General features: G+C 43.0%; 1 protein-coding gene across 5 annotated transcripts in view; it reads left to right on the forward strand.

Annotated features, from left to right (window-relative positions):
- atp11c (ATPase phospholipid transporting 11C (ATP11C blood group)) overlaps positions 1 to 12,002 on the forward strand; it is a 54,562-nt gene that overhangs the window by 17,485 nt on the left and 25,075 nt on the right. For all 5 annotated transcript variants that reach the window (XM_080035001.1, XM_080035005.1, XM_080035003.1 and 2 more), the window contains exons 2-3: positions 4,639 to 4,758; positions 8,229 to 8,318. In XM_080035001.1, the coding sequence (XP_079891127.1) occupies positions 4,639 to 4,758; positions 8,229 to 8,318 (210 nt within the window). The remainder of the gene's footprint in view (positions 1 to 4,638; positions 4,759 to 8,228; positions 8,319 to 12,002) is intronic.

Raw genomic sequence — 12,002 nt, forward strand, 5'->3', positions numbered from 1 at the left:
CCGAGGACTTGCGGAACATTTCCCAATCCACGTTGTCTAACGCGTTTGGTTCCAGGTTCCTCAAAATAATTATTCAGTTCTAAGAATTACATGTAGAGAAAAATATGTTTTGTAAACTAACCATAGGCTCTGCAAATGCAAAAAAAAAATCCCACTCTGAAACTGCATAGTGCACCTTTTTTAAATGGGAAGCAAATTATTGCACAAACTGGAGTAATGTAGGCCGTGAGTTTGTCCCCGTATGCATACATTAGGCTTCCAAGTGTTTGAGGCTATTCTTTGATCTAACCTCCTCCTTGTCCGCAACAGCCTTTGGGGCAGCTCGCTGTCCAGGTGGCTGTAATGATCACATTCCCTGGTGTTTGCCCGCTGGATCAGATGTTCATTGTAATCTGTCCCCTTCAAGACACATGTTGCTTGCCTTAATATTAGATAAAGCAGGTCCCCTATCTGCATGGTGCAAAACCTTAACATTTACAGCCACACTGTAATAACTGCACAACCACACTGTAGAACTTGATGGATGTTACAGGAGCAGTGGGGGACAAACTCAAAAAAGGGTGATGAAGGGGCGCCCTTAGCTCAGTTAGATAGATAGATAGATAGATAGATTTATTGTCATATGCACCGTTACAGCACAATGAAATTTGCCTTTTCAGTACACACCTCTCCAAGAAACATACAAGACAGTGACAATAACATGGGTGGACAGGAGATAGTGTAACTGCAGGGTCGCAGCGGTGCCGCGCCCCTCTTAGTTGGTAGGGCGTCCCCCCTGGGCCGGGCCCAGCAGCAGACCCGGGTTCGATTCCCGCCCGCGGTCGTTCTCTGCATGTCACTCCCCTCTCTGCCCCATTTCACCTCTGTCTCTCTGCACTATCAATAAAGCATAAAAATGCCAAAAACAATCTTTAAAAAAAAAAAAGAAAAAAAAAAAGTGATGGTCAATAACAGCTTTAAAGTGCAATATCTTCAAAACCGTTTATTGAGCCATCAGTTAATTAACCCTTTAAAGAAGTGGGAATAATCTTCATCCATGGCGAGATAAGGAACATGCTCAAGGATTAGAAGGAAGATGAGGTTGAAGCAAAACAAGGCGGTAATAGCTAGCTGTTTCTGATTCAGTATATTGACTCTGTTGCTATCTGGATCCTCCAGGCCTTGTAGCTGTCTACTCCAAGCCAAAGTCAGCAAAGAAATTGAGGCCATTGAGAGTACAGTGGAGGCCACATTTTCTAGGCTATACACTTTTTCAGGACAGAGTAATTTGGTGTGTGCAGTTGGGATTCCTTCAGTATTACATTTAATGATGGTCAATCTGAACGGTAATGTCGCACTTGTTCCAGATAAACTAGACCTGTATTGGTTAAGCTACTGCTTTTATCAGAGTCTATATTGTAGAACATGACTGAGCCACATGAGCTCCTCATAACCACTGTTATTATAAAGTTGTAACACTGCAGCGCCTTGGTAACCTTTTGTAGAACAATTAATCACATATTTCACAAGCCTAAAAAGATTGTTAATGTATGAATGTGTACACTTGTAGTAATGGGTTAGATGAGGGAACCCACCCGGTCAGTGCAGGAAACTGACTTTGATGTCCTATCTGACAATTTCCTCATCATCACTTATACCAGTGATTCTTGAGAAGTGGGACAAAACAGGGTGCAATGTTGAAAAAAATACAAACCTTATGTTTAGGCAAATTAAATTACATGTATGTATCCAAAATATACTAAGCTACTAAGCTAAGGTTTGACACAACCTCACAGCTTTTGTCATTTTTATCAAAATGGGCTTTTTAGCTTGCCATTCCTTATTTTGTGTCAACTCCGTCAGACACCAAAACACACAAATTAATTTTCCCTCAATTTATGCTAGACCCAAGAGATGTATAATGATCACAAATATTCACCAAAACTGATAGAGGCCACAAAAATATTTTCGAAATGTATATGAATTAGGGCTGTCAAGCGATAACACAAATTAATCTAATTAATTACAGGCTCTGTGATTAATTAATCTAAATTAATCGCATACTTTTATGACACTTTTATACCTGTTTATAAACAGCTGTATAGCCTGCTACAGTCAGTCTCTCTCTCTCGCGCTCTCCTCCGTCTCTCGTAACTTCTGTCTCCACAACAGACAGCGCTGCACTGCCACAGATGCCTATGCCGATTCATTCACCATCGTCGTACTCATAGGCAAAAATATTGACACACACACACACACACACGGGGCGGGTGTCCGTTTATGCGGGAGACGAGACAGCTAGCAAACAAAATTGAGGCACACGGAGGAAGATTGAGAGATACTTTTGAACCTACATTGTTGCACCCGCTAAATCAATAATGCACACTGCGGAGAATAAAGTAAGATGTCTTCCTACCTTCATGCTTATTTGCCCGAAGCATCCCATAAACCGTCCATAGAGCCCTCGGCCCCGCCCTTTCCCCTGCTTCTATCTTTACTTTTCTCCCTTTTACCCGTGCGGGCTGTGTATGCAAGCTACAGGTGCAGCTCGGTGCAGCTGCGCACCACTTTTGCACTGGGTCAAAGGGCATTATAGAAGTGCGATTAATCTGCGTTAATTTATTTAATTTATTCTGACGGTGTTGACATATTTAACGTTTCTTAAACTGAACAAATAGAGTTTTTCTAGTAGCCATTTGGGGTTTCTGTTGATGATAGGTGCTAGAATGAACTACTTCAGGAAAATAAAATAATCAAAACATTTCAAATAACTTCTTCAGAAATTGTAAGTCGGTGTTGACGTATTATGGTTGTGACGCAGGACTTTCAAGATTTGTAATGTAAAATATTCTAAAACTACAACACTTATCAGAGCCTGTCTGACTCTAATGTACTCTGCAGAGGTAGAATGTGACAAGAGGTCCTTCAAAGTGACAGCTGCCCCTTATTTCGGCTGATTTTATTACATTTTAATGGATTGTCTGACGGTGGTGACAAAGTGTCCCACAACTTAGAAAACATATAAAACATGAATGTGTTGAAGAAAAACTGTTTTTATTGATATGAGAGATTATTTAGTGTTGCTTATGATGCAAAAGCACTTTTTAATCATTAAAGTACATTTTTAACAGGTTTTATTGCATATGAAAGATTGAAACCCTCTCTGTGGACACACTGTTTTGGACGTCGTGAGAAGATAACAAGTGTCATATATTTGACATAATAATGATAAAATTTTATTTAAGGGGATAATTGTGCTCCAGACATTCTATTCTTAATCCATCTACAATTTTCAATATTTTTATTTTTTAAGATAACAGCAGTTACATATGTAAGACGGCCTTTTGTCCCGGTTCTCAAGAATCACTGATACTATTGTTTGTTAGATTTTTTTATTATTTTTTTTTAAGATTATTTTTGGGCATTTTTTTTTCTTTATTAAACAGGTTTGGAGAGACAGAGTTGAAATGGGGCAAAGAGGGGAATATATTCAGAGAACTGACTTGGGTTGGATTCGAACCCTGGTCTGCTGCGAGGCCTGAGCCTCTAGTCTAGGGGGACGCTATAACCACTGTGCCACTAGCCCCCTTCCCCGTTTGTTAGATTTATGTAAGGAAAGCTCCTGTAAAATAGTTAAGAGTCCAGCTTTCACTCTACACCCTGTGTGTGTGTGTGTGTGTGTGTGTGTGTGTGTGTGTGTGTGTGTGTGTGTGTGTGTGTGTGTGTGTGTGTGTGTGTGTGTGTGTGTGTGTGTGTGTGTGTGTGTGTGTGTGTGTGTGTGTGTGTGTGTGTGTGTGTGTGTGTGTGTGTGTGTGTGTGTGTGTGTGTGTGTGTGTGTGTGTGTGTGTGTGTGTGTGTGTGTGTGTGTGTGTGTGTGTGTGTGTGTGTGTGTGTGTGTGTGTGTGTGTGTGTGTGTGTGTGTGTGTGTGTGTGTGTGTGTGTGTGTGTGTGTGTGTACACCGTCTTGGCATATGCATCCCGACAAGGTAGCTTAAACCTATATGTCTGACCACAGCATTTTTCTCCAGGCTGCCCGCATTCATTACTCGTTTATCATCGAGGAGCGACCGCCTGGGAGACAATACATTAAGTTATTGTCCTCCAGCAATCACCATTTTGACCCGTCGACCCATGTCATACTTTTTCTTTATCCCTTCTCTTGAGTTTATTGGCTTGTGCTCAACAGTTTTCCAGTACTGAGTGCTTTTTCAGGTCTTTTTTTAAGTGCCTGCACTACTGTAGAAATGTCTAATCAATCAATTCTTGACCTGTGGGTGGAATTCAGGCCTGATCAAGTTAAAAAATATATTTATGGTCACAACAACAAAACATTTTTTTTTTATCAATTTTATTTCTTATTTTCTCCTGCCCCTGAAATAACAGAGCACCATACAGCATTTTTTGTTTTTGTTTTAATGGATATAGTCTGGAAAGAACTTAAGGCCATCAAGCATTTCCACTCTGTAGACATTCCCCTGTGGAATCAAATACATTTTTTTACCTTCCAGTATTTCTAGTTTCTTGTAAATCTCCTTTTTTGTGGGATTACGCAGGGTTGATTTAATGTGTAATCTGTGTTATTAGCGAAGTTAATTGCCTAGAATTACATGTCTTCTCTGTCATTTCTCTCATTTTCTTTCTCTTCCCGTCTGCTTCCAGCTGGGCCGCGATGAGAGACGAGTAGACAGCAGGACTATCTATGTTGGTCATCGGTCAAGCTCTGTCACTGAAGCTTTCATCCCACCCAAGTTCTGTGATAACAGGATTGTGTCCTCCAAGGTAAGAAACCCAATCTCATAAATATACAGAATGTGTGTGTGTATATATACACTCAAGAAAAATATAAACGCAACACTTTTGTTTTTGCTCCCATTTTTCATGAGATGGACTTAAAGATCTAAAATTCATTCCAGATACACAATTGTACCATTTCTCTCAAACATTGTTCACAAATCTGTCTAAATGTGTGATAGTGAGCACTTCTGCTTTGCTGAGATAATCCATCCCACCTCACAGGTGTGCCACATCAAGATGCTGATCTGACATCATGATTAGTGCACAGGTGTACCTTAGACTGTCCACAATAAAAGGCCACCCTGAAATGTGCTCACTATCACACATTTAGACAGATTTGTGAACAATGTTTGAGAGAAATGGTACAATTGTGTATCTGGAATGAATTTTAGATCTTTAAGTCCATCTCATGAAAAATGGGAGCAAAAACAAAAGTGTTGCGTTTATATTTTTGTTGTGTATATATGCCACGGCTCCATATACCAAAATGAAATTCCATGCAACTCACTTCGCTTCTCCGCTCTTTTGCATTTAATGTTTCCCCTTGTCTCTGGGCATTTTCTCTTATCTAACACTCGGAATACAAAACCACCTCTCGAACAGTGCTGAGCATTCCCATGTCTTCCTTTTCTTGGTCCCTCCTCCCACTGCCTCTCCCCATGCTTGTCTTCGTTCCTTATGGAAGGCAATTATTTGTCTGTCAGGGAGCGCCGGCTGCTATTCACATAGTGGCAGTGTGGGCAATGCAGCGGTTTCCCTGTGGGCTCTGCAAAGGCCGCAGTCAACCCGCTATTTAACCTTAATCTGGCAGCATTGGGCACTGACTGACAGACCCCCACTCACTCACCTCACCTCACCTTACCTTACCTTACCTCAACCTTACCTAAACTCACCCCACTGTAGAGCGGCACAATTCTGAATGTGAATCATGATTTTTCTCCTCAAGAATCTATAACACGATTCTCTCATCCAATTATTATTATTTTTCAATAAAAACGTTTACTGCCCGTTAGAAACCCTAAAAACCTAGACTGTAAAGTAACAGATTTAGAATACATAATGTTTATTAATAAAAGCTAGAACCCAATCTGTCTGGATGACCAGCCACTGTACTAAAAGCTTCTTGGTTAAAAACTTTAGTCTACAGTTTCAACATGGTTGGGGCTTCAAAGAGGATTACTGCCAAGTTCCAACATCTGTTGAGTTGTTTGCGTGAATTATATATTAATAGCTTTTTTTTGTTTTTACATTGGGTAGCTAGCTAATTGTCACCTATCTAGCAGCTGGAATTGTTCCCAAGCAATTAAGTGAACATTCAGCATGACTTAAAGCCACTACGAGTAACTTTGTCCGTTGGCGGCCCCTTTGGACAAAAGCGTTAGTATTTTTACGATGCCAGCTGTCGTAAAGCTGTTTTCTAGCGCATGCCGGGCGTGCGATAGTCAAATGATCAGGAAGCAATATAGTGCATGTCCGTGTGTTGAAAGTGTGAGAGCACGGACTCTTTTCGGCTCCGTGAGAGTGGTGAGTGACACTGCATCAACTAATGCCAGTCAGTGCCACACACACCTGATTGCAATTGAGTTGATGCAGTGTCACCTAACTACTCTCACGGAGCTGGAATATTCCGTGTCCTCACAGAAAGCGAATGAACGAGAGACTGCAGTTAGTATGGATCACGATGAGGTAATGTACATGTTGTTGTAAATAATGACTATTTCAGATGAATAATGGTCATCTGATGATGGTGAAGCAAAGTAAACTTTGTTTTAGTACCGCTCATTCATTTAGGAGTAAACACTGCAGTCTAGTTCACTCCTGTGCAATTGTGTACACGTTGCTTGGCAACACCCTCCTCCCGCCCGTCTATCACTCTCCCTTTTAGCTATTCTTCATTGCATTTTCTTTTTTTTTCTTTGATGGTTCAGCCCCATTATCAGTCATTATGACAACAAATAACTGTCTCAAACAAGGCTCCCGCTCCCCTTCCCTCACCTGGAGGGATAGGCTTCTCAAATCGCGTTGCTGCGCTACACTGAAATCTGCGACCAATACGAATATGTGACCATAGAGCCTGCATGCTCAAACCGAAAATCGGACTGGGTGTGCGATCAGACCAAATGCAGTGATAAAAACTAAATAAAAACGTCTTTCTTTGCACTGATGGTGTTGTTTGCTGTTAAAGGTAATTTATGATTATCAGAGGAAACATGAGGCTGCTTAAAAGATATTTAAATGTTACTCGTAGCTGCTTTAAATGCATAGCGGAATATAAGCGAGATCATCATTTGCAAATTATATTGCGTAGATATATGAATTCAGATCATAGTTTTTTTTTGTTACAATGAATTATGCAGCTCTACCCCAGTCAGTGTCTGTGGCAGCAGCTGGCAGACAGGTTGGCGTATGGATATGAAGGGTGAGAGCGATGAAGAGGAGAAGGAAGGAAGCGGCAGGATGGCAGTGGGGATTTATAGTGGTGCAGAGAGAGAGAGGGTCCCAGCAGTGAGGACAGGACGGCCCAATCAATTGGCTTCAAGGGGGCCGGGTATGTCAGGGTAAACAGCCTTTAATTACCCCCGGCTGTAGTGTTTATGCTCCTCCATGCCTCTGCTCTCCATCATCCTGTTGATTTTTTTTGCACTCCGCAATGACCAATCTCCTCCTTCTTCTCCTCCCTCGCTCGCTCACTCGCTCCCGTTGCTACTGCACCACCACCACACTCAGCCTCCCTCACCCACCCTCCTCCTCCCCCTTTTTCTCATTACTTTCACTCTCTTCTCTCTCTAGCAAAATGAGATGGGTCGTTCTGCTGCCGCTGCATTTCAACACTATCCCTGTGCAGACCCCCCCGCCCCCCCCTTCATAAACACTGCCTTATCGCTGTTTTCCGTGTTGTGTTCTCCCACCCCGGTACTTTGTGTGGCATAGAGGTACCGGCGGGGGCTGTTGTTATGCTGTCTCTCAAGGGATTTAAGCAGATAAAAGTGTCACGTCTTCACCCCCACAAGGTATCGACAGTCATGGCCACTTTGAAAATAAATAAGCAACAAAACAGACCAACCAGATTTGTTTAGTGGCTTTCCTATGCAAGGGGTAGCCCAATGAAGGAGATACATTGCTAATCTCAATCAGCAGAGTACCTGTGGTCCCCCCCTCCTAAAGGCACCAGCTCCCTAGGCACTACAAAGACTCCAATCTACTGAAGCTTCCTTTACTCTTCCTCATCCCCTCAGCTCAGACATAATGCACATGCAAGAGACTGTGAATATTGATTACATCTAATCTCCCCATTTGCCAAGCCTTTCTTTAATCACCCTACATTTGGTCGAAAAACATCATGCCGGGATGGGAAAAGTACATAGAAAATAGCAGTGACAAAGCAATCAACTTTCTTTAACACCTATTCTCTGTGATATATGCATACATGTTTTTTTCCCTCTTTCTCCCCACAGTATACAGTCTGGAACTTCCTACCAAAGAACCTGTTTGAACAGTTTAGAAGAATTGCCAATTTCTACTTCCTTATCATCTTCCTGGTGCAGGTAAGGACAAGCTCTGTCGGCGCTCCAACCCAAACAGTGATAAGAGTTTGTTGTTTATACGACTCCACGGTCGGCTGCTATGACTGTGATGTTGTGAAATGAGGGCCTGTGTGTGTGTGTGTGTGTGTGTACACGTCTCAAACCACAAGGCCTTAACCCTGTTGTTGTTTGGTCGATGGGTCTCACCCAACTTAGATGCACAACCCCATGTTCTGTAGAACTAAACACTATGTGCGCGCCCTCAGAGTAAGAGATAGATTATTTGCATTTGGCCGGCGGCAGGCGTGAAACACTCGCTGGATGTGTGAACTTTACAGCCTCTTTGAGATGTGTGTGTGCACTGTGCAGTCATAGCAGGTGTCAAAATTGGTTTAGCTCCCCTTAGGGCTTGAGCAATGTGTGCGAGTGTGTTTAGGTGTCTTGAGAAAAAACGGATATAGTCCTTGACCCGTTTGTCCCACAGATTGTTTAAGATTTTGTTGTCTTTAAAGAGAAGCATTGGTTGTGTGTCTTGGTAAAAAATAAACATTAACACCGATGTTATAACCCAGGGGTCTGCAACCTGTGGACAAATTAACATGTGTTCTGATCCTCCTGCCATCCCTATGTCCAGTATAATATCCACATATATCTACAGAGTGGACCGCACAGTTAATCGTGTCTAGCTGCTCTATAGAATGAGTATACTATGTCCTCTTCTTAAAGCTTGTGCTGTGTGTGTGTGTGTGTGTGTGTGTGTCGCCCTATCCTCATAAGTGGAGACAGTGAGCTGGCCAAGAGCGCTCACTAAGATGCATTGGCTGGCATCCTTATTCCCCCTGCTCTGTGCTCTTAATTGACCTCTCTCCTCTCTCTTCTCTGACAGTCGATGATTGGAGTAGGGAACAAGAAAAAGAGATGATTTGTTGCTTGCACTCATGCTTGCTCTTCTGTCATCTCGTTCTTTTCTCTTTCTCTTTTCCCTTTTTTTCTTCTCTCTAATCTATTGGAGGTGGAAACTTAAGCGCTCTCCTTTTAGCAGCAACCTAAACTATGGAGCCAAACAGCCCTCTAGTGTAAACAGGTGCTGGTGTGTCAGGCCTGTTGCAGGAGGGGATGTGCTTTCTCTCTGGCCGCATACTCACTGCATTAGCTCACAGTACAAAGTGACTGAGACACACAGTACTGTACCAATCTCAGAATTATCTCAGCGCTTTCCCTCACAAAGTATTTCCATCATTCTCAGGTCATTCGCGTATCAATTGCTGAGTTTATTTTCCCCCCCTGGCCCCTTGTTTCTGCCTGTATTTACAGTTGACACTCCAACCTTTTATTTTCCCGTTAGTCTGCTTTTAACCACAGGATAATGGTTCCTGATTTTGAACAGCTGTGAGCTAAATATGTGGTAATGATCGTGAGCTAATGCAGCCAGCGCACTCATGTGAGAGTAAACTACCAAGCATGTTTGCATCACTCCCACATACAAGGATCATATCAGTGTGTGATGTGTGTGCAGTGTACTGTAGAGTGTTTATTAGTGTGTACATTTTATAGTATGGATGTGCTTGTGCTTGTGACTGAGTGTTATTATATGTGTGTGACTCAGTTGGTGTCCTCGGGTTAGCTGACGACTGTGTGTTTACTCCGAGCTGCGGTGTGGTTGGCGTTTCTCCACTAATCCAGCCTGTGTCTCTTGAGGGGGCTCCTTATCCTAACCACTCGCTTTTCCCCACGCATGCCTGCTATTATATCAGACGGAGAGATAGAAGGATGAGAGAGAATACAGGTACTATACGGAGCATCTTGTGGACTCATTTTGTTCGCACTCTAAATAAACCTTCTCGCTTCCCCTCATGCAAAGGCTCTTCCAAAAAAAAGAAATAAAATAAATCATTTGGTCTCCCTTCTTTCGTCTTTTGTCCCCCCCCCCCCCTCCTCACATTCATTCCACCCATCTCTCTGCAGCGCTGCACTGCTGACGTCAGCAGCAGCCCAGGAAGCCCTCTGTACTTTCGGAGTGCCACAAATAGACACGGGCTGCTGATAAAAAAGCACCAGCGGTCCTATAAATAGCCCCTGTATGTCTTTGCTCGAATTTGATCGAACGGGGAATGGAGCGCTGCGAGAGAGTGAGTGAGGGGGAATCGGGCGATGAGAGGGAATGGTGAGAGAGAGGGAGAATGAGAGGGCAAAGGGGGGTATAGGGAGGACGTGACGGCCCCACCGCCTTGTCCACCACAGACCCTGGGGGCATGCTTGTCTGTCGCTCACACTGACACACTTCTTCTAGAGCTCAGATGATGAAGGGCTTTGGGCTGCCACACTCTGATATCACACCAGCACATCAGCAGCAGCAGCAACACAGTTCATTCCTATTGCTGAGTTTTATTTATTTATTTATTTATTTTCACTTTGCATTTGGTGCAGAGGAGTAAAAGGCAATGTTTGGCCATGTTGAAGTTTTGGTGAGGATTGTTTTTTTTTTATTCATTGCAGATCAACTGAAATATGACAAGCTAAATGAGAGTTGTGTGTTGTTAGGCAGAAAGACAGTGTGAAGGGTTTTTGTCTTTTTTTTCGCTTTCTTATGAGTTTGCTGTCGCGGTATTTTCAATAATGACGCATTAAATGTGGCGTTTGTTTCCCCCCCCCCAGTGTAAACACAGTACAGACAGGTAGCCGATTGTGTGGAGGAGATATTCACTGATATTCTCAATAAGTGATCTTGACAACAGGCGCTCTTCAGAATCGCTGACTCCACCTGTTTAAAGAACAGTTTTGACCCTACCCCAATTCCAGAAGATTGCGGCCATCCTCAAACACAGCTATGTCTGTGAAGCTCGCCAAAGCCTGATTTCAAATGGCCTTGTAGTGTAAGTCGAAAGAAACCATTTCTTTTTTAGAATCTGCGGCCGATGAACTAAAAAAAGAAAGGACACCACCATTATTTGCCTCTTTTTATAGTCCTCTACTGAACAGTTGCCACCAATATTGTCATGGAAGGGCCAAAAATCAAATCAAAAATCAAACAACAGTTGGGCTTATGAAGAAGTTGGCTCTGTACAGCATTCTGCCTGCATTGCTGTGGTCACCCTTTGTAAGGCTTGGCCATCTGGCTGCTGCATCATAGGGACATGATGTCCTCCGTCCCTCCCACACTCTGCCTTTTTTGTTGTTGTTGCCATTCAGTGTTCAGCCAACCTTCAATCTACTCACATGAACAAGAGACGTGGGCTATTGACTTATTATAGGCACGAAGAAAGTGCTCCATCACGTTTCTCCAACTGTTCATCATGCAGTATCTTTGCTTAAGGACTACTGGAGGGCTCGTGTGTGACTGGAGTTAACCAAGCTTTCAATAACTCACTCGCTACATTGCCTGTAGCAATCTGTCAGGTGTGATGAGTGTTTTACACAGAGCCCCATATACCATCTACACACGCTCCACACGCTGCTCTTTTTAAAGCTTTTTTGTAGGAAAAATCATTTGGTACCCCTCACCTCTTCTTGCTCCCTACACCCCCAGGCTACTGCGGCAGAATTAATACCCGTTGCTTCTGTCTCACCGGTATCGCCAACCACTACAAATATAATGCAGACTCTCCTCTCCCAATGGTCGATGTGCACTAGTCCATCTCTGCTGGGTAATTGATTTATCCTCCAGTTAATTGTAATCACAGGAAAGCTTGTGTAGGCTAGTAACTC

Source organism: Ammodytes marinus (assembly GCF_949987685.1).
Source record: "Ammodytes marinus genome assembly, chromosome: 10".
NCBI lineage: Eukaryota > Metazoa > Chordata > Actinopteri > Uranoscopiformes > Ammodytidae > Ammodytes > Ammodytes marinus.